This window comes from Carassius gibelio, chromosome A19, assembly GCF_023724105.1.
Source record: "Carassius gibelio isolate Cgi1373 ecotype wild population from Czech Republic chromosome A19, carGib1.2-hapl.c, whole genome shotgun sequence".
Classification (NCBI taxonomy): Eukaryota; Metazoa; Chordata; class Actinopteri; order Cypriniformes; family Cyprinidae; genus Carassius; species Carassius gibelio.
The window spans coordinates 13,355,864-13,379,398 of record NC_068389.1 but is presented as its reverse complement, the minus strand read 5'-3'; the positions used below and the strand labels follow the sequence as shown (position 1 = coordinate 13,379,398).

The following is a 23,535-nucleotide window of genomic DNA, read 5'->3' as shown; positions in this document are numbered from 1 at the left end:
CTTAATCACAAGCAACTACTATTATCGTTCAGATAAGTAATTTTTTCCATCAAATAGAAATATGGGAAAATGCATTTATTGCCATATATTGTTACAGTATCATTAGGTAAAATATCATAGCAGCTTGAAACATCAAATTTGTATTAATAATACATAATTTAAGCAAATTTCAATCAATTACTGCCTTTGTCCAATGTTATTTTGCTCGAAAATCGAGGTATCGATGTTCAAACACACACATACACTGTCATCTTAAGGTGCATTACAGTTTAATTTAATGTGAGCTATTATGGCAATGCTTTGTAGAAAAATCGTAACTCATTGCGACAAGACGACTGAGTCTTGGAGCTTTTGGTCTTTTGAGAATAACTGAAATGTATGTCGAGGGCTCATAGGTCTGCAAGGGTCCCTGCACTCTGTGTGCATATGTGACAAGATGCATTTGCTCCTCCGTGAGCTGTAAGCTCCACTGATATCGGTACGCATGACATCAGGGTGGTAGTATGATCTGGGCTCAAAGAGGTCAATAGTATCACTTCAATAGAGTCAAGCTCCCCTCATGAAGGGAAACCAATTTCTACATATGAAAAGTACAGCCTCTCAATCTTGCCTATTAGAAAGATAAGATAACAGATCAAATCATTTGTAGATGGCTGTATTTTTAACATGGGCATTTCAAAAAACACATAAAACGCATCAGATCTACAGTCACAAAGCTTTAAAATGAGCACTAAATGACTTGTCTGGGGGCTTTTTTCTCTTACCTTTTTCCTTTTTGTCACCCCCTCTCATTTCTCCAACAGATTTATTTAATTTAATTCTCAAATTGTGAACTAAAAACACATAATCCATTATATACCACAAAGAATAAAAAACACTTCCATGAATGAGAAACTTCGTCTACAGATCTGAAAGATATCCGTATGCAGGTAAATAAGCACTACAACAGATAAGAGTTGAGGCCTTTTCAAGATAATTGCACAATAAAAGTACATCAAGGCTTTTCCATTTCTATTTGTGCAGATGAAAACTACTCAAGGCAAACAATATCATTTACTGCAGATGAAAGTGGACCCCTACAAAAACGATGGGCATGCCTGCTGTCAGAATGATCTAAGACCAAACCGTGACCTTTAGCACAGCTAATGATCTCCAGTCCACTGAAGATACTGAGGGGGTCCTTCGCAGTGCAAATGTTACGTGGGCTTCTCTCTTTAATTTCTCTCCAGATCTTTCAAGTCGATCTGTAAAAGGTTAAGCGCTGTGGGCACGGCTGGCAGCACCCAGGCACAGGCGAGCGGATGGGTTCTGCCTGCCTGGGGATGCATTGAGAGGGGATAAAGGGATAAAGAGCCTCTGCTCTGGGACTGATTACTTACATCGGCCCTGTTAAATCCTTGCATGCATATGCACACAGCTATTACTGTTTGCTTTGTTTACTGTTTGCAAGTATCGTGTCAGTGTGAGTGTGTGTAGAAACAGGTTTGGCGATACTTGTGAGGGCCAAATGTTTGAAGATTTTTGTTTTTTTTACAATTCTCTTGATACCAACAGTTTTATGTTAGTGTTAAGCGACAACAAATACTGTGTCATAATACGTAATGTATTATATTATAATTGCACACACACTGCAGTTAATGTCTATACACGATTATTTACAATTAATAACACCACTTTATATATTTATTAATATATATTTATACTATACATATTTATGATTACAAATATCACTTACATCAATATAAAGTCTGAAACATCAATCATTTGTATTTGCCATTAACTAGAATTTTATACCAAGCTCCTGATTTTTTTTAAAGTTGGCATGATTTTTGTTTTATGTATGAGGCCTGCACATTGCTTATTGCTTTACCCCTTAGATCTACAGATGTCTGATTTAAAATCTGTTCATCTAGCTGCTGTAAAGATTAGCTGCCAAGTGCCAACCATTGACATATTCGGCTCATTATGACTGTGACAGAGAGTCTAGAGGAATATTATTCAGAAGCCTTTCAGATGCATGAGTGCATCCTGGCCAAATCAAAGACAAGACACCATTGTGTGTTTGTAAGAAGAAACTGTTTTGTTTAACAAAACACTAGTAAATCACTATGACAATCAATGCACAATAGATTGCCAAGGCACCACCGGACATCAGGGGACAGGGGTCATGGATCTTCATGCTCATCTCAAGCAGTTTAGAGCATTGCAGAACATGTAGTGACAGTCTGTTTTAAAGCTAGCGAGAGAGCATCCACAGATATTTTAACGCCTTGGTAATTTACACTTTGGTAATTACACAAACATCTAGCTACCCATTTTCCCGCGCTTTCTCATTTTCCCTGTTGTCACACATATGAAAGTATGGTGATAAATACCGATTGATTAGCTCCTCATCTTCCCAGGTTATCACACTATCACAAATAGCACATGGTGAGAGGCCAAAAATGCCTATTGCACAAAGGAGTAATTTTCACTTTTTCTCAGATGTTACTGTTTAAAAAAACAAACCATAAGAGCATGAAATTTAATATACACTTCATTAAAAGAATTACCTGTGGGCTTACCCTTTGCCTACAGTGTTATTTATTAGGTCGTACCTTCGTAAGTTAATTAACAATTTCATTATATTTTATCAGTGCTGCAGAAGTATAAACTTCTTACTTAAACTTAACTATAGACGTTGAAATGACCACATCAAGAATAACACACAAAAAACAAAAGGTTAAATTAAATAAATTCAACAAATGTATTCCATTCGGAATTACAGAGACCTAAAATTAGTATGAAGCACTCAAAATATGTATTTATTCTCGGCTGGAAGACCTTTGGTCATATGGGGGGGGGGGGGGGGCAGGAAAATTAATTACTGCCATCTTCAGGTGTAAAGAAAACCAACACTGCCCTGCTGCACAACAAAATCTTATACCAGCCTAACCTTCTCTGGTCTCTCCAGGCCAGTCTACTTGCTCTTTTCAGTTGGACAGGCTGGGAGACCAGCTGAAACCGGCTAAGATCAGTAGATCAGTATAAAGATGATTTCTTTATACTATTTCCTATTTGTGGTCAGTTTTTAAACCCTGTAAATAAATAAAAAAACAGCTTACCAACCTAAGATGGCCACAAATAGGAAATAGTATAAAGAAATCATTACTTCCAGTTTAACATGAATTAACATCCTTGTGTACCAGCTTACAGCTGGATGTTCTAATAGCTACTGTATATGCAGAACTCCGAACTGAATGAACCAGCCACAAACCGCGGACAAATTGAGGATTAATACTGACCCATTCATGCAAATGAGCGAGAGTCAAGACAATGGTTTTCTGTAGGTAACCGATGTAAGAAAACATGCTGCACTTACGGCACGAGCCATTGGCACGTGCGCAGCTCACCAAGACAACACCTGTGTACACTTCACTAGCACAGACTTGCTCGGTTTTGCCTCCTCCATACATCTGACAGGTAACAACCGCTCGACAGTGCACAAACCCTAGAAAATCGCGTCTTCCACATGAGCGCGCGCCGAACGCACTGCCCGCAGTTTACCCCCGCAGCATCCACGTAGACGTTAATGCACTCATTTACCTCCGTGTCGTAGATTTTGGTGATGAGCGAGAAGGAGTACTGCCTGGACTCGCGGATGTGCTGGATGGCCAACTGAACGGCCGGCTCGATGCCTTGACTGATGCTGCTCATCAGCGCTGATTCATTCATCGGCATCAGGACCATGATGGGCAACTTCTCACCATCTTTCGTGTACCAGTTGTTGTCCAGGCTGTGCCTTGTGTAATCGTTGCAGACCTTCGCCAATGCAGGTTGAAATCCCAATACGGACAGGAGTAGGCAGCCCGACAAAAAGATCATGTCACATCTGCAGTCCCTCCTGGACGGAGCCATGCTACCGAACAACTGAGACCCACCTTCTTACTGTCCTGGCATCGCAATCTCTAGGGTTCTCTTGGATGCCGCGATCAGTCAAAGAGAAAAAACATGACATGCAATACTACAGCCTCTCGCGCACTAGATCTCGAGAGTAGAAATGATGCGTAAAACCAGGTGTCCAGTCGCAGGGGTTATAAACTAAGCTCCTACCCTTTTTACGGGTTCTTACCAAATCCTGTCCGATCAAATCCTTACTTTAACCTCCACTACACACCACCAAATGCGCACATCACAATCCACCGGCTGTGCGTTACGCAGAGGTGCGCGCTCTCTGATTTGAGACAACCGCTATTGCGAATGTAATTGTAACAGCCGCATATAATCCGAGCAGGTGAGGAGTTGCATCCGTATGTGAAAACCGCATAGGTGAGGCGGTGGAGGGCGAGTCCTGGTATGTAAAAGCAATCCGAGTGAGGATATCCGTGTGACTCCGATGCTGCAGCTTCGACGGATGCGGTTCACTTCTTTCGCGCGCTGGCCGCTCTGTACATGTATGCGTGCGCGCGTGTGTGAGCGCGCGCGACACGGGCAGAAAACATTCTTCACTGCTTGCGATGTTCTCTCAAAAAACAACCGACCGACAAGGGAGCTGTTCACTCGTAACGCGTTCAATAACCTACACACGGTCTCCTCTGAGGTAATACGTGAAGTCAATTGCCCACCTGTGCCCAATAGAATAAGTTTTTAAAAAATATTCAGAACGTAAACGTAACCAGAGGGACGTCGAGTGTCATAAAAGCTAGTTAGTTTTGAACGATTCAATCGTGAGTAAGGACTTGACATTCTACAATTAAGAGCACATCATCTTGCATACATTATTAATTTTAATTTTTTTGGCCATCACACAAGATTACAGAAAAATAAACACTGCCACCTAGCTATAATTAATAGTATGTGAATAACTTTATTATTATTATTATTATTATTATTATCATTATTATTATTATTATTATTATTATTATGCATTATTTCAGACATTTTAGAATTGAACTAGATTTGTTTTGTTATGAAAATAATAACCGGAAGTCACCTCTGACTGAAGACTAGACAACGTTTGTGTCCAAGGTGCTTGTATTAACATATATTAATATTATCATTTTAAACAATATCTAAATATGTTGTACACATACATTTAACAATTGCCAAGCAGAAAACATAAAGGCAATGTACTACTTGCATTTAAATAACTGTTTTTGTTCTGTATTCACGGAGAAGTTGACCGTTAATTGGTGTTCTGTAAGTGTTTTTATTATTTTTTTCTCTTATTATTAAAAATGTTCACATGTTCAGGTGTGCCCTGCATTATGACATGCTTTACCTAACATTTTTTAAAAATAATTTTCTATTTTTTGTTCATTATTATACATGCAGTTTTTCATGAATACATATTAAGTGAGAAACTACACAGAATATTAATGATTGTTAAATTTCACTTGTCACACCAGCAGAACTATTTAAGTGAACTGCAAAAAACGTTGATTATAGGATGAATGGTAGACAGATAGATTCACAGAATCTTGGTAGGGGCCTGACAACATTAACCAAGAATGATACCAATGATAAGAGCACTATAAATAAAAGTACCATCCAGCCCTAATACAGTAAATCATAAAAACAGCCCTGTAGAGGAATGCACTATCAGCGTATTGGTAAACTGAGGGCTCTTATGTTACTGGTTCAATCACTATACGGAGACTCTTTACATAGCCTTGGTGACATCTTTCACCACTGTCTATATATTTCTTTCTGTTGTGTGATTTTCAGATGAAGAAATAGGTCAAGTAGTAGGTCCCATCTGTTTGCTTTATGCAAGACACCTCCCTCCTTTTCTGCTAGAGAATATGATAAGAATCTGACACAAATGTGATGGATTAAAAAAAAGAGCATTGTATAAAATCAAATAATTTATAATTTAATTTGATTCATTTACAGATTTTATTTTTATTCATTAGCTGTGAACTTTTCAAGACATTCACATACACATCTGTGCATTTTACAAATACTTTAGATTGCAGTATAATAATTAATCTCCAAAATAAAGTTATTTAAGTTATAATAAGGACGATGAGATTGCAAAATGTAAATAAAATACAATTAAATGTCTTTCCAAAAAAGCACACTTAAACTACAAAAGGACCCCATATAAGCACATAAGAAAGAAAAAAAACAGCAAAGAGTTTTTTAACATTTTTAGAGAAGTCAAGTTCTGATACCGAACAGGACCACATGGAGATGCCAAAAACTCCTAAACCAACCGTCTGCTGAATGCATATATCTACTACAGTAAACATTAAAACATTAAACAAGATCCATTCAGAATAACTAAACACAGCAACATACACATGACATAAAAAAAAAATTATCGTGAATGTGTGGAAAATGTGAATGTACGGAAATGTCTGTGCTGTGCGTAAATATCATTGCATCAAGAGCACTTATACACACATTAATATAACAGACTCTCGCATGCTTACTGTATGACTCCTGTACACCAACGCAGTCGTCTTTACCTTGATTGCAGTCTTCATCCATCAAAACTGTACTAGCAAGACTGGTTATCCAGTTGAGAAGATGTAGTTTGTGTCTCATTTGGCCATACAGCCATGTTTTGAATCTGTTGACATTCTGTTTAGTGTATACTTCACACAGCTCGCACACTCAGAGACAGTCACAGATTATGACAGAGCTTGTGCTCAATACACACTGGAATTAATAATTCACTGAAAACGCAACGCAAGTTTCTGTTCTCTCTGCAATCTCTAATGTAATAGGCCTGGTTTCCATCAGTACTGTTTTGGATGGACTGTTTGAATGCATTTACTTACTGGATCATTAGACTGAAAACTTTAGCGTTTGCATGGTCATTTAAGTTTAGTGGATTAAAATGACCATGCAAACAGAGAAGCAAAATTTGTTAAAGGGGTAGAAGAGAATTGTGCTTCAGTAATTTTGCTTTAATTGTATTAAATTATTTTATTGCATTAAGGATTGTAAAAGCTGTGCAAGAAACAGAACAGTTTATATATATATATATATATATATATATATATATATATATATATATATATATATATATATATATATATATATATATATTAATTTTTACCTCTGATTCACACAATGTGTGAATTGTTAGAACTCTCCTGAGTGCGTTCTGTTGTGCACGTTCTCAAGCAGGCACAAGAGGCATCTTCTTGCTTTACAGCGAATCGCAGACTTGCCAACACCTATCTCTCAAAATGATTATTGCCACTCTATGTACAATCTCAATTAGGAGTGTCAATAGACCATTTAAGAGATAGGTAGCTGTAATGCAGTTCTAAGTCTGCGATCCACCATAAAGCAAGAAGAACAAGAAGATGCCTCACATGCCTGCAGCTGAGAACTAGTGATGGGAAGTTTGGATCATTTTACAGACTCTTTTACAGACAGACTTTTGACTCTTGTTCAGCAAAATGAACGAATCTTTTTTCGAGTCATTTCATTCATTTAGTTCATTTTTCGCAAAATGTAATTAAAATGTTACGTGTTACTTCCCCAACACATACAGTACTTACGCAAACGTTAATGACACTACAAACAATACAAAACTAAAATGCTATAAGATACAGAAAAGATTAATTCATTTTTCTTCAGTCTGTGATTAGCTCACCTCACCTCTTGTCTGACAAGTCTTCGGGTTTAAAGTCATTCCTTAATCACGTGACAGGCCCATACGCTAAACCAATGCAGTCTGAGCCCGAAAGAGAATTGATTAGTTCATCTCATGAGTCTTTCGGGTCGAGTCATTCCTTAATCACGTGACAGACCCATGCGCTATTTTTGAAATTTCTGTCACTGTGTTTTTGTTACTGTTTCTTCAGGATTTGTGGTGTGTTATTAAATTAAATGTATGCATTTAGCAGACACTTTTATCCAAAGCGACTTACAGTGCATTCAGGCTATCAATTTTTACCTATTATGTGTTCCCGGGGAATTGAACCACCAACCTTGCGTTAGTTTGCTGGCAAATGCAACGCTCTGCCAGTTGAGCTACAGGAACACTATTATTTCTTTATTATATCAACTGACACACTAAATTAGTAAATAAGTATATCTGAATATATTTATGGTGAAATGTCTCAAAGAACCTGGGTGCATTAACGCCCTGAAGATCCTGTGAAGTCCACACTTGATGCAGGTGAACACACAGCTATCTGCCAACCTGCCACACACACACATAGTCCTGTCTGACATGTCTCCACTTAATAGAGATTAATGGGACAGCCTGAGGACATTCTTCAGTGCAGCACTGCCAATGCATTCCTGCTGGATGCATCCTGAATTTTGAATGTCATATATTCAAAACAGCGTGAATGAAAAATTAAGCCTTATGAAGTAGCCATGTCAAGATCTACACATTTATTAAGGACATGGTATCATAAAATGTTATCAAATTTAAGAGATAATAATTTCGACAAATATGAATTAAAACATGTCATTCTTTACACTTCTACAGAATCATGAAAATGTAAGATTTGTTATAGAAATTATGTAATATAAATAGTAAATTACCATTTACAGAGGAAGTATTTACACTTTTCAAAAGTTTGGCATCAGTTTTTTTTATACTTTTATTCAGCAACAATGCATTAAATTAATAAAAATGGTAAATGTTTCTTGAGCAACAAATCAGCATATTAGAATTATTTCTAAAGGATCATGTGACACTGAAGACTGGAGTATTGATGCTGACAATTCAGCATTGCATCAAAGGAATAAATTATATATTACAATATATTCAAATACAAACAGCTATTGTAATAATATCTCACAATATAACTATTTTACTGTATTTACTGTATTTTTTTTAATTAGCAGGGACAGAAGGGTTTCTGTCAAAAACATTACACCAAAAAAAAAAAAAAAAAAAACAACAACACCGACTTCTCAAAGTTTGTGTATAAAATGATATCAGCAATATGCCCCTTTATAGCACTGTTGTTCTTTTTTGTCACTCTAGGTGAAAAACTGAACTGGCAAAATCAGTGCATCTGAACACAGGCTCAGATTTCAGTGGTCATGCTCTGGTGAATACTCTGAGCTGAATACTCTGCAAAAAGTCATTCTGAAGGCCTCATACCTTTTCTCTGTGATTCCACTGGTAAGACAGCTTCCGTCTCTGGGGAAGGTCCCTCAAGTCTCTCACCAAAATTGAAAATGAAATTGCAGTGATTAACTTTTCTGGTCTTAGAGCTTTCGAAGCTTTTTGAGCTCTGAGAGTATAGCTTTTGCACTTCCAGAACAGACCTGTGCCCAAAAGAGAAGGTATTTTAAGAAGTCCAAATAACACACTTTTAGGAACACTTTATTAGAGAGCAGAATATGAACAATGTTGACCTTCAAGAATACTAGCACAAGTCTAATCACAGTATAAAAAGCTTCTTGAGACTAGAGTGCTCTATTGAAAAAGGAGCCATGCTCTGTGATGTATTGCGTGAGCAAAAAAGTGCAATTGTTCTCATTTGTTTCTGGCACGCATATATAGATGGGAAGCTTTCACGGCTGTTGAAGAATTGCTTCTGTTTTGTGAGTCAGAAGTCCCAGTTTTGTGAATCCCATGCATACCAACTAGATTCGGTATGATTGATTCTCATCCCGTTTACAGCAGGCTGTGTAAAAAACATACTCCATTTGGAGTAAACTGAATAGATTTTGGATATAATAGGTCTATTATAGACCCAGTACACCTCCACAGCACAGTCTTTTACTGTAGTTGTCCGAGACAAACAGTTTGGAAATCACAAATATAAAAATATCAGTTGGGAGGGTGCACGGACTTCTCTGTGAATCTCTTTGTATCAATCAAGTACTGTATCTAAACTGTGATGACACTTCCTGATCTTCTTTGATTTTCTTTATTTTATCCTGCTTCGAGATTATTTTCTTACTGTTCTCTAGATTATATACAGATTAAGGATTAAATTGTTGGAAAAACAAAAGTGTGGCCTACATCTCCGCACTGAGACTAAGAAGAATTGTTTTAGGCCACTCTTAATTAGCCACAATTTCCTAGCATCTTAATCCAAGATTCACTGCTGATAAATTTTGCACTGATCTCACAAATATGGAGAACAGCACTGTATATGATTTACTTTTTTCACAGAGTTAAACTTTTATGTAGTTTTTCACTTCCCTGTAACAAATTTCTAAATACATTTTTTTATATTTGTTTTGGTCAAAAATACAGTTAACAACTTACCAGTATTGCAGTTTTTTATTATTATTATTATTATTATTACTATTTTTTTTTTATGTAATGGCAACTTTCGATTTTCAGCATCCATTCCAGTCTTCAGTGTTGTTTGATCCTTAATAAATCATGTTAATATGCTGATTTGTTGCTGATGGATAGATCACAATTTGTTAATCATATTTTAAAATATGGTGATGTGAGTGCCAGTACTGTCTCTATATCATCCTCTTTGGCTATTCTGTCAAGCAAAATAAAAGCTCTCACATTTCTGGCCCCACCTTTGTCCAGTCGGAGGGAGATTGACTACCTCCTGAGGCTTGTTTCCCCACTAACTGTACAGCAACAAACCCCAACAAACAACGTGATCAATATGGTTAAGTGTCTGTGGAGAGTCCAACTCACTGTCACATCCATCACCTCCAAGGTTCAACATCAGTAAGAGACTTCCCACTCTTCCACTGTACTCAGACAGATGCTTGGCTGTCCTTAATGTGAGCAATATCCTGTCCAAACTTGAGACTTCAGATTAGGCTGATGAGTTTGCAGACAACTCATTTTCCCAGCAACTCATGCACAGGGGGAGCCAGAGGAGGTTGTAAATGCGTCTCAGTGCTGTTTCAGCATAGTGAGCCTTCGACCTGTATGTGTTTGAGCAAACAGATGCTCTGCTCATTAGTGAATGTGCTGAAGGCTTGCCCTGTTTCGTGCTACTTAAGAAGAGAACACCACTCATTTCTTTGCCAATACTACCATTTCTGCTGTTTATAGAGAGAAGCTGTTTATAGATATTGTCTCACTTGTACTGACCAGAGACATACATTTTTTAATTAAAATAACAATAATGAAATTAAACAATAAAAACACTGAATTACATAAATAGAATAGAAATAAATAAAATATAATAAACATTCACACTTCAGCCTAGAATTTGGTGGAGATGTTCACCTCAATAGAATTTTTCCATTGGCTTTTGGATTGTTGCAGAAAATAAGCTCTGTCAACAGCAAAAGTTTATGATTCTTACATGTTTTGTTTATCATAATAATCTTCACAAATGAACACAAATTTTATTAATTTTGATGCCTAAATGTAATTGAGTTCCAACAGTTTTACCCAAAAGTTTGAGTTAAAATAGCTAGCGAGAGCATGATTCCTAAACACAACGAATTAGTAAAATCAGATTAGTGAGTAGATGATTTAACTTGTTTGTACTTTTTTTTTTTTTGTTTAATGTCCCAGACAACCTCTGTAGTGCCGTTTAGCCACTTGTTAGCAACCGCCTTTTTAAGGAGAAGTAAAAGCTTCTTTTTTTAAATCACAAGGGGTATTACTTATGTATTTTATGTTGTATAAAGTGGGAAAATATCTTGAGCCACAGACCGTATTTCAGGCATTTAAGGGAAGTCGTGGCCTAATGGTTAGAGGGTTGGACTCCCAATCGAAGGGTTGTGGGTTCTAGTCTCGGGCCGGAAGGAATTGTGGGTGGGGGGAGTGCATGAACAGCTCTCTCTCCACCTTCAATACCACGACTTAGGTGCCCTTGAGCAAGGCATCGAACCCCCAACTGCTCCCCGGGCGCCGCAGCATAAATGGCTGCCCACTGCTCCGGGTGTGTGCTCACAGTGTGTGTGTGTGTGTTCACTGATCTGTGTGTGTGCATTTCAGATGGGTTAAATGCAGAGCACAAATTCTGAGTATGGGTCACCATACTTGGCTGAATGTCACTTCACTTTCACTTTAACCAAAACCCCATTTTAAAACCCACTGACTTCAGACGATGAAACCAAAAGTGATAAAATGCTTGTTTGGGGGTTTTGGCCTACCAAACTACATAACGCCTTTGGGGGCCAGCACAATTGTGTTGTACAGTTGCTTAAATATGTGGTCGTTTTGCACAAAAACTGATTGGTACACTTGGAAAATTATTAGCCAGTTACATGTATATATATATATATATATATATATATATATATATATATATATATATAACCAGTAAAAAGAACCGGTGAAATAAATCAGAATATTTTAAACCTTTCCGTTTCAAGACTTTTCCAGCCATGCAGCTGAATGATGACAGGTCTGAACTGGTTGGTTGGGATTCATATCCAGCTATGATGTGACTGGCTTGAAGGCTCCTGAAATACCCTACGAATGTCACAAGCCTCAAAAGCTTCACATGGCATGTTGTAGTGAGTCGTGTGATCTTCAGTCACTCACGATGGCTGTCGGTTCTGGACAATTAACCCTGCATCCATTCTACCCACACTACATATCTCTCTGTCAGCCCTCCAGGCATTCAGGTCATCCTCCTTAAATCTCCCTGCTCCAATTACAAACTCCAAAAATCCACTGCAAATCACGGGCTCTGTCTCAAGATCTGCTGTTTTCTCTTTGTATTCAGAATAAGTCAGGCTTGGGCTGAGAAAAAAAAATACGATGGCTTGAAACAAAGGAGCCGAGATTCCCTCAGGGCCATGGCCACACCAGCATACACATCAGATTCATATTGTATGAGCGTGAAATTATTAAAGGGTGGAATACTGTTCTATGCATTGCTTTCTTTGTGACTTAGATCAAATCTGTAATTTACAGCACATGAATAAAATGCTGAATAAAGTTTTTTTTATATATATATAAATCTTTGACCTTTAACCAAATACTTTGTTTGTTTACTTTACAGCTCTCGATTTGAGCAGATTTAGTTTCTGCCATGTCTCCAAACAAGGAGCTATTGAAGCCACAGGTAGAATGAACAAAGGCTGAAACACAAAGCGCAGGAAGGCAGGTAAATAACTCTTGGGCCTTTGCTAAATCAGTATTTGTTTGAAACAGCTCAACAAAAAAGCACGAAAAATTTATCAGGGGAAAGCAATACTTTGTAGAGAAAACACAAATGTTCTTCAGGACAGCACAAAGTTTCTTGGGGGAAGGCAGTAATTTTGCAAAAGAATGCACATTTTGGGGGGGGAATCCAATACTTTTGCGAGTGAATGCATATATTTTGTTTCTTAACACAGTTTAAGTTCCCCGCACACTAATGAAGCCTTTCACACATGCACCATGGATGTCTTTCCCTTTACACTTTGCTTCAGGACTAGAACCATAGATTATGGAATGCACTGTAATTCAAGGAGAGGGAATTTTTATTCCAGAAAGGAAGTCTGGTTTTAATGGCTGGAATGGAATTTCATAGACAGACAAGGCTAATGACAATTTGAAACACTTAGCAGTATGGATTGGTGATGGAGTGCTGATGTTTTTGCTGTCTGAGGTTAGTGGAGCAAACGCAGACAGAAAGTGCATTAAGATCTCCTTTTCTGTTTTACATTAATAGAAATACTGGAATACCCCTAATGGCAATGCATTATAGATGGAGTAATCAGATGGACAATGTGATATATATATATATATATATATATATAGTGGGGAAAATATTTAGTTGGTCCCCTGCTTAAGTTTGCCCGCCTACAAAAAAAAAGGCAAAAAAAGAAGGGTCTGTAATTTTTCACATATCAACCAAAAAATCCAGAACAAAAAAGCTGTGTGCAAGATCTTGGGATCACAGTCACCAAGCAAAACATTGGTCACGCATTACGCCGCAATGGACAGAAAATCTGCAGTGCCAGCAAGGTCCCCCTGCTCAAGAAGGCACATGCACAGGCTGTTTAAAGTTTGCAAATTCAAATCTAATTGATTCAGAGAAAACTTGGGAGAAAGTGCTGTGGTCAGATGAGACCAAAATTGAGCTCTTTGGCATTAACTATACTCGCCGTGTTTGGAGGGAAAGAAATGCTGACTATGACCTCAAGAACACCATCCCTACAGTCAAAGACGGAGGTGGAAACATTATGCTTTGGGGCTGTTTTTCTGCTAAGGGTACAGGACGACTTCACCGCATTAAGGGTCAAAAGGACTAGGCCATGTACTGTAAAATCTTGGACAAGAACCTCCTTCCCTCTGCCAATGAAGATGGGTCATGGATGGGTATTCCAGCATGACAATGACTGAAACATACTGCAAGACAACAAAGGAGTGGCTCAAGAAGAAGCACATTAAGGTCATGGAGTGGCCTAGCCAGTCTCCAGACCTCAATCCTAAATCTGTGGAGGCAGCTGATGCTTCGAGTTGACAAACAACAGCCAAGAAACCTTAAGGGTTTAGAGAGGATCTGTAAAGAGGAGTGGACCAACATCCCTCCTGAGATGTGTTCAAACCTGGTGACCAACTACAAAAAAATGTCTAACCTCAGTGCTTGCCAACAAGGGTTTCTTCACCAAGTACTAAGTCATGCTTTGGTTGCCCTTATGAAACAAAAATATATTGCAGTATATTGGAAAATATATGCCTAATATATTACATGATATTCTTATATATATTTATTTTTTCCAATATATTGCAATATATTGAAAGCGGCAATCATTTGTATATTTTGCAATATATTATATAATATATGTATCATCAATATATTATTAAATGTATTCAAATATATAAAATATAAGAAAATAAAAAGGGAAAATAATATATTACAATATATCACAATATATTTTAAGAAATATATTGGTAAATATATTTTCCTTTCGTAAGGGTGGGGATACAATACTTATTTCACTCATTGAAATGCAGATCAATTTCTAACCTTTATATAATGTGTTTTTTTCTGGATTTTTTCGGTTGATATTCCCTCTGTACGTCAAAATAAACCTACCATAAAGATTAGAGACCTTCCATTTCTTTGTGAGAGGGCAAACTTACAAAATCAGCAGGGGATCAAATTTATTTCCCCCACTTTATGCTAAGTTATAAAATATGCCAATACACACACATTTTGTGTTCATATTGTGCAATACTATAAATTTAGCTATCTTCATAAGAGGGATTTCGGATAAATAAAACAAAGTAGTGCCAGATAGAAAAGAAAATTGCTCTTACATTCTTATTTAATGATCTGCTCAGAAAAGCTATATTCAAAAAAAGCAAACAACCATATAAATTGACCTGTAATATTTAACCTAAAATTAGATTTGAAGAGAAAACCTCCTAAAAACATCCACATAATTTTATTCACTTCTTGTTGCCCACACACAATTCAGTGTTTTCCCGCTGCTGACACATTCTTCCTTCTCTCAGCACGCCACCCCATCATCCCATTAAGCATCTGAGACATGCATCGAGTGACCAGGTCAATCAATAATGATGCTGACTTGTCTCATTAGGAGAAGGAGACCAACTGCTAGGCAACCTGCCACTATCCTTCTCACCTCATCACGAGTACTGTAATACAGATTCAGAAATGCACAAGTTCAGAAGCCTATGGTGATTTGGAAAAACTTGACAGGTGGAGTATAGTATTCACATGAAACAGAAACATTCACAGAAGTATGTAGAGGTTGGTAGTCTAAGATATTGAGGAAGGATAAATTATGTAGCTATTTCAAAGCAAGGATATTGAATGCATATTAAAAAAAATGAATAAAGTATGTTTTGGCCCAAGGGAAGCTAGCAGTATAGCTTAGAATGCATAATATAACACATTTTCGATGAATTCTCATTGGAAGTAAATTACAGACTTTAGAAAATGGCTGGATTGATTCCAAAAACTCCCTCAAATGGAGACCCCACGTTACCACTTAGGGCTTGAATGAAGAAAGCCACAGAAGATTAATTTGCATTCCAAAGAAGACCTGGGCACAAGAGAAACAGTATAGTGTTTGATCCGAGAGCATCGACCACTTGCACAGAAAAAAAGTCAATTTTCGTCTCAGCTTTTTTTTATTCATTTTTTTTTTTTTTTTTACAATATTTTCACAGAATTATTCTATTTATTTATTTTTGCAAATGAGAAAATCTATACATTTTCCTGGAAGGAATGAAAGGATGTCATGAATAACAACTACAGTGCAGCTGTAGTTTATCTAGATAGTGGTGCTTGCTAAACTTCAATATTTTCATTAATTCATTCTTAGAAGTAGGGAAAAGCCCCTTAACACTAAGTATTCATTAATTTTTTGTGCTAAGGACATAAAAAATATCTCATATAATGAGGACTGTTGAGGAAAAATGTAAACAGACTAATGTTTTTTGCATGACAGATGATAAATTGGATGATTAAACTCCTGTTGAGACCACTGCAAATTTGTAAATTTGCTGGCCAATTCGTACGTATTTTACGAGTAGTGCTGCATCCTTCATAACTCCAAAAAGTCTTTAGTTTTATTATATTTATAAGAAAAAGATAGTCTGTACCGTTTTTTCCCAGAAAAACATGAGTGCCTGGAGGCGTGACGTGTGGGCGGAGCTAAAGAATCACGAGCGCGAGTAGGCTTTTGCGTTGAGAGCATTTGGAAGCTGTGACATTACCGTGAGGAAAAAAACATCCAAAACAAACAATGGCTAACAGTCAGATTCAGCCGTATATTTATGATCCAGAATCAGATCCAGAGGCTGAAATTTAACAAGAGCAGCAGCAGCAACGACATCTCTATGTGGTATGTACTGAAACTGTACTGTGAGACAACTATGTCAAAAATGATGACCCACTACTTTCAGCAAGATTCAGTGACAACGTGGTGGATGTTAATTCCATATTCATACTTCATATTCCATACTTCATAGATCATACTTTTTTTAAAAGCCATGAAGTTTCAATTCAAGTGGAATCCCTACGAGACAGTATTTGATTTTGGATGGAGCTAGAGCCTTTAGGATGTGGCTTTTTTAGATTTGAGCTAGTAAGCATCTGATTAGCAGCCACCTAGCAACCACCCTCAACACTCCATAACAGCAAGAGTGAGTTTTCCACAAATTGTAGCCCCCACGGCCTTTCCACACTGAATGCGATGCGAAAAGGCGAGGCAAATAGCCGGAAAAAAACTTCTGCTTTTTCACACCTGCACGCTAGGTTGCACCGACCAGCAATGCACTCTAACTATCTAATCTATAATGCTTACAAGTATAGGCAACATCCTAAAATATAATACAAGTAATAAGCAGAAGTACAATTAGCGTCAAGCTACACTTGAAAATGGATTACTTACCCATCATTGAGTGCTTGTAATAACTACCAATTTTGATTTAGAGTTTTGATTCTAAAATAAGTAGACACATGCACTTTTTGTATATTTAATAATGCTACACTGCTAATATTCGTCATAAACATCCTTTATTGCTATAAAAATACCATGAGCTGCATACAAAACACAGAGAAAATATATCATCTAGTGCTGGGCAACGATTTATTAATTTTGTTTTTTAATTGCGATTAATCACATTATTCTCTGCGATTAATCGCAATTAATCGCGCAGTTATGCACAAAACTAATAATGCATTCAAAAGTAATGTATTGTGCACTTTTTTCATTTAAAAGTCGGCCTACTATATGAACAAAAGTGTAATAACATTTGGTTTGCAAACACTTTAAACAAATAAGGTGCTTTTTACAGCAGTGTTCCTTTTACATAGTAACAGTTAAAATATGTATCGTAGCCTAAATCTCAACTTATAACATTAATGTAATTAAATTAAATATAAAACAAGGCTATTTGTCACTGCCAGGCCATTAACGTTTTTGTTGAAAATATTTTAGAGTTTGTAATAGAAAAACAAGTTATGCTCAGAGTACAGAGCCTCGATCATACCATTATAACAGGCACCTTCCTATTAGAGACCTGCACGATAACAGACCCATCACAGCAGAGTGCAGTGCGAGACAATCCTGGTTCGTTTGACTAAACGAACCCATGTTTTCGCTTTGCTAAGCTGAAAAGATTCTTCAGCCTGGTTGCGAAAAAAAAAGCGCATCATCGCGTCTGATATTTGTTTAGCTTTTTCACGCTCTGTGTGGAAAGGCCTTTAAGGCTGGTGTAGATACCACAGGGACACAGACCCTCACCACCTGCACCAAAACAGTGGGAGCGCCAGCAACCACGAGCAATTAGCACGCCACTGCTGTCTATATGAACTTCCTCCCACCCACCTGACAGGCTTGAATGTTCCAGAGCCCGGTGCTGGGCCTCATCGATTGCCTCTTTGAAAAGGTCGGTGTCTTGGCAAGACACCGACACCCCTGCACACAATCTCTTCACAGCCCACTCACCTACTGCAGAGACAGCCAACCAATCTATTGTGGCAGGAAACACCAGCCGTCTTGTCTGAGAAAGACAGGACACCCTGTAGCAGCGATAGCTAAACATTGGGTTTAGCGCACATGCAAATGTCTCTGCAGTATCTGCCCTGGAATTTGAGGAATCTCTGACATTCTCAAAAAAGAGAATATGTAATCTATGCTATCTGACAACAAAGAGATTGTACTCCAGACGGAAAAATAGATGAGGGCTTTACAGCGATGCCACCATGCCTGTCAGCAGTGGATCTCTTCAAATGTTTTAGGTGGCTGTTCATGTGTGAGCTCTGAGTGACACATGGATTCTTTGTCAAACGGCTTTCAAAGCACTTCCACTTCACTCTCCCACCACAAAATAAAAACTGTCAGAGGACACTCCTCCTTCTTTGCCTGACACATCACAAATATATTTTATCTTCCATGTCTTTCTTGCTGTCTCCCTTACAAAACACATCTAAAGGCAGTAAGTTTATCAATGGAGGTATAGATAGATAGATAGATTACTGTAATGAACAGAAATCAGCTATTTCAAATGTGCCGACTGGATTTTTTCCCCCTCCCAGAATGAAACATTCTTGACAGTAAATGCCATAAATATTAGTTCTGGTATGACAAGACGAGCAGATTCCACTCTGCCATGCAAGTGTGTTATGTGTTCTGACTGCTCATCACACTGTCATTATGGAAACATTTTCTCCACCTCTCAGACTAATCCTAAATAGGAAACTGTAATATTGTTTGCACTGCAAGTAATTGTCTCGAAATAATTGTAAATTTAAATTCAGCATCACAATCCATAAGTAGTGTGGGAAATCTTCAGTTTTTGATGCAACCTTGCAACATGATGAAGGGTTTCGTTCAGAAGTCTAAACTGACTGTTCTGAAGAGTCCTTTATACATATTATTATGCTGACTAGTTTACTAACCCTCTTTCCTCACCTTTATGACTTACTTTCTGAAGTAAAACACAAAAGATGGTTTGCCAAATGTCCTGACAGCTCTTTTCCATAGAATGAGAGTGAATAAGGATTAGGGCTGCTGACCTCCGAAAACACATTGATTTACATTAACATTGATTGAAGATAAATGTTTCTTGAGCAGCAAATAATAAGCATATTAGAATGAAGACTGACACTGAAGACTGGAGTAATGGCTGCTGAAAATTCAACTTTGCAATCACAATATTACTGTTTTTACTTTATTGTTGATAAGTAAATGCAGCCTTGGCGTGAATAAAAGACTTTCAAAAACATGAAACAAAAGAAAAAAACGGTAGTGTATCAATATCAAACTTGGCATGTCACATATTAGTCAGCCATATTTGGATTTAAGAAAGTAAAAAAAAAAGCTTAAATTGCTAAGAAGAGGGTTATCACTGAATAATTACAAATTTCGGTCTCTTCCTCCCTTAAAGCTATTTAATGATTTTAGAAGATATAATGCACAAGTCATATGGACCAATCTTTTGATACTTTTACAGTTCTTTTTGGAGCTTCACAGCCGCTGTCCCCATTCACTGTCATTGTATTGAAAAAAGCAGGACACTCAGCAAAACTTCCTCTGAAAATCTAAAATCGCAAACGAATGCAGCCATAAATGTTTTAATGAAATTATTGCCAGCAACTTGACAGGCACTCCTGCAGCCACTTGAGGACCATGTCCAGCTTCTCATCTCTATTGCTCTGCCTCAGAGCCAAGGAGGCACAGAGCTGAGGGTCACTTTCAGAAGCTGGTGCTTCTTCTTTTTCTTCCTGTACAGTCAGTAACTCCCTGCAGTCCTTCATGTCCCTCAGCTTACGGTAGAATGCTCTACAGCTGTAGCCTTCTCTCCAGCCCTGCTCTATGTGCGTCATCAGCTGCTCAAGTTCACTGTAGAAACACAGACAGCCTGAGCACTTGTACCTTGTAATCCCACAAAACTCTTTCGTCGCTGTTACGGTTCGGATAAAACATGCGTTTAGTCCCAAAGTCAGAAGGTCTCTGGAAACATGGTTGATCCCAGTGCAGAAACTGAGGTTGACAGTGCATAGCTTTGGGAGGATCTTAGAGCAGCTGGGCTTAACTCCAGGTGTCTCCATGGTTCGCAAGACTGTTCTGACCTCAACCTTTTTCAAATAAACTTTATGGTTTATTGTTGTCCTTGAATGCTAACAGACATTGACAAATAACCTGTGACAAAAGAAAAAAAAAGATCAGCATTTAAATCAAAAGGTCAAACATTAAAAAACAAAAAAAATGATGAAAAATGGGTTTGATTCACTTTGACCTTTAACAAGTCTAAGATATATGCTTTTCCCAAGACTGTTTGCTTCTCGGTCACTGTGATTACATGCCACAGACAATTTTCTTTCTACATGCTGAAATGAGATGAGAGGATATGAGTTTCATGGTAAATCAATAAAACGGATGAAATACAAAAAAAGGCTCCAACATTGACTTGAACATCGATTTGAAATCACATAAAGCTTCACCCTAACAAATATATTTTTTCCTGCTTAAATATGTCAAACAGAGAAATTTAATTTTTGCTCAACTTTGGACATAAAGTAACTTCAAGTACTGAACACTTCCTCCTCAGTCCAAAAGGAGCATTTACTAACACTAAACTGTAAAAAAAAGGAAAAATCTTTCTGGTTTGCTGCGGTAAAGTGAGGTAATAAGGATGAAGTATGATAGCTAATACTTGCCTATCAACAACAACTGTCTCATAAATGTTGTTTCTTTTGCTCAAATAGCGAAAAAAAAGAAAGAAAGTAATTTTTCAGGCTACATCAACCACTGCGCATGTGCAGACCTATGCACAGAAGGCGGGGCTTTGTTCGATAGAGCGGCCATATTGAGTGTTGATTTTCCCCCATTCAAAACTATACGAGTGACACGTCTTGGGTATTCTAGTCATTGGTATTAGTCCGAAATGCTACATAATTAACAAAAGGCATAAGAAGTGGTTGCAAAGAGTCGTTTAGTTGATACTGATAAGCGCTTGCCGTCACAGTTGTAAACTCAACGCCTTTCTTCTTTCATGAGCAGGGTTTGGCGCCAAAGCATTTTTGTTTCCGGGCGGAACATTAAAGAACGTGACACACACGTCTCCCAGAAATCCTGTATTAATTCAACTAATCAGATGACAACTTTGACACTCCTGAAGTGTTTCCACTTTTGTGTCCCAGATGCATCAGACGCTGCATATGCACCGGTCCGTGGGCATGACATCTGAGGCTGAGACTAAATTAAAGGATAGGACAGCACATGCTATTTGACCCAAATCTGCATTTATCTGACCAAAAAAATACAGCAAAAACAGAACTAAAACATTTTTTTCTACTTTAATATATCATAAAATTTTATTTATTCAGGTGATGGCAAAGCTGAATTTTCAGTGGCTGATAATCTAGGCAAGAAGTGAAATAGAACAGCATTTATTTAAAATATAAATACTGCCCCAAACTTTTTAACTGTATTGTAAGTTCTCATGCTCTAAAAAACATGGAGCAAAATCGTCTTGCTTGATATGGTCCCTTAAATTTTTTTAATTAATTCATCCTAAATACTTAAATGAATACCTCGATGACAAACAATAAATACAAGACAAAAAACAAATGACTGCTTCAATCTTCTTGATTCTCAGCGGTGTTTCTGTGACTTTGTGAAGAGCAGCAGGCAGCTTCCATACAAATGTACCAAAGGCACATAATCTAATCAATTCACTCCCAACAGTCTGTGTGTCTAGAATGGGCAATGTTCTCCATCACCTCAAAGTTACCTTCCCTTGCAGATCGTCTGGCATCAACGTCCGTAATGGCAGCGTTTCAGTGGAATGAAGTCAAGCTCTAGTTTGAGAGGAGAAACAAACAGCTGAGACGGGTAAAGGCAATTGGCCATAAATAAATCAAATGAAATCATGTTGCAGTTGAGGTAATTCTTTGAGTTATCCATGTGTTTAAGAAACAAATGCCACTGCAAATGGAGTATATAAAAACATCTTCGCCACAAATGGTGTAAATTATTCTAATTCTAGGGCAATTTGGAAAGAAACGCAGAAGCACAATAAGATTTAAAATGAATACAGTGTAGAACAAATCAAAAGAATAAGTCCTCCATTTAATAAAGTGGCAGAAGAGAGGAAGAAAGAGAAGAAAATGGGGCATGAAAGTACAGAATGCAGCTCCATTGGGAGTTAAATTATACATAATAGTGTCAATAGTCATTTTCAAAAAGCTTGGAGGCATAACCTCTTACTGCAGGCCCCAACAAAGCAAACCTGGATCCAAACACACAATAGCTTCAATACAACTACACTCTTACCTTTAATGTCCTTCACAACATCGCCAACATATTTTTCATATCATTATACAAAAGCAACAGTATTCCTTTCTGTTACTTTTTAAATTATTGTTTAGTGTAACCAAGGAAACCAGAATAAGGTTCTAACCCGATGTTTACATGTTCTGTATAAGTGATTTGTAATGAAACCGCATACAAAAATATCACTTTTACTTGACAGAGATTGCTGAATTATGCATCCTAAAATATAACTGTCTTAATTGGCTACAGCACAGCAGGCTGCGGTCAGAATTGGTACAGTGGGTGCTTTAAGGTGCACTCTGTCTCTCGGTCATTTTGTATACTTTCACAGAACAGCTCATTTAGTAGGATGCTGAGAGTTTGGACCATATTCAGTTAGTTTGTTGTTACAAAAAGCTGTTGTGCTACCACTGCTTATATACACATAATGTACATTACAAATGTAAGATTTACAAGCTCAAAGAAATTAAGGAGTCTTACAAGAAATTGAATGTTTAGAGTTCCTTAAAGAATTTAAATAATGATCACCATTTTTCTTTAAAAAATTATGTTAATGGGATCTGAGAAGTAGAGATCCCATTCATTTTCAAAGTCACTTTTAACCCCTGAATGGTTGATACTTCACATCAGGAATTTTGAAAGAGGTTTCTCGTGGCAGGTTTAGCTTCATCACCTGAAAGTGCTAAAATGTTATGAACATGCTAAACCTGTGACTTCACAATGCAAATGCGCCAGGATCGTTTGGAATGATCACCCCTAACCTCACTGAACACCTGGAGTAATGGGAATGGGGTGAAATCAGCCGTTCACAGAGAAGGCTGTGCAGTCATTTGTTCGACAACATGAGCCAGTTGAACAAACCGTGTTGAGAGCGATAGCATGCATCTGTCAGTATATATCTCATCTCGCTTTGCCAAATCAAGCTTATTTTCA

At 37.5% G+C, this 23,535-nt stretch overlaps 1 protein-coding gene across 1 annotated transcript in view; it reads right to left on the bottom strand.

Annotated features, from left to right (window-relative positions):
* The window catches only part of LOC127935017 (gamma-aminobutyric acid type B receptor subunit 2-like), a 177,992-nt gene extending 173,410 nt beyond the window's left edge, over positions 1-4,582 (bottom strand). Inside the window, exon 1 of the mRNA XM_052532601.1 lies at positions 3,586-4,582. Within this exon, the coding sequence (XP_052388561.1) occupies positions 3,586-3,897 (312 nt within the window). The 5' untranslated portion in view covers positions 3,898-4,582. The remainder of the gene's footprint in view (positions 1-3,585) is intronic.
* Positions 4,583-23,535: the final 18,953 nt, after the last annotated feature.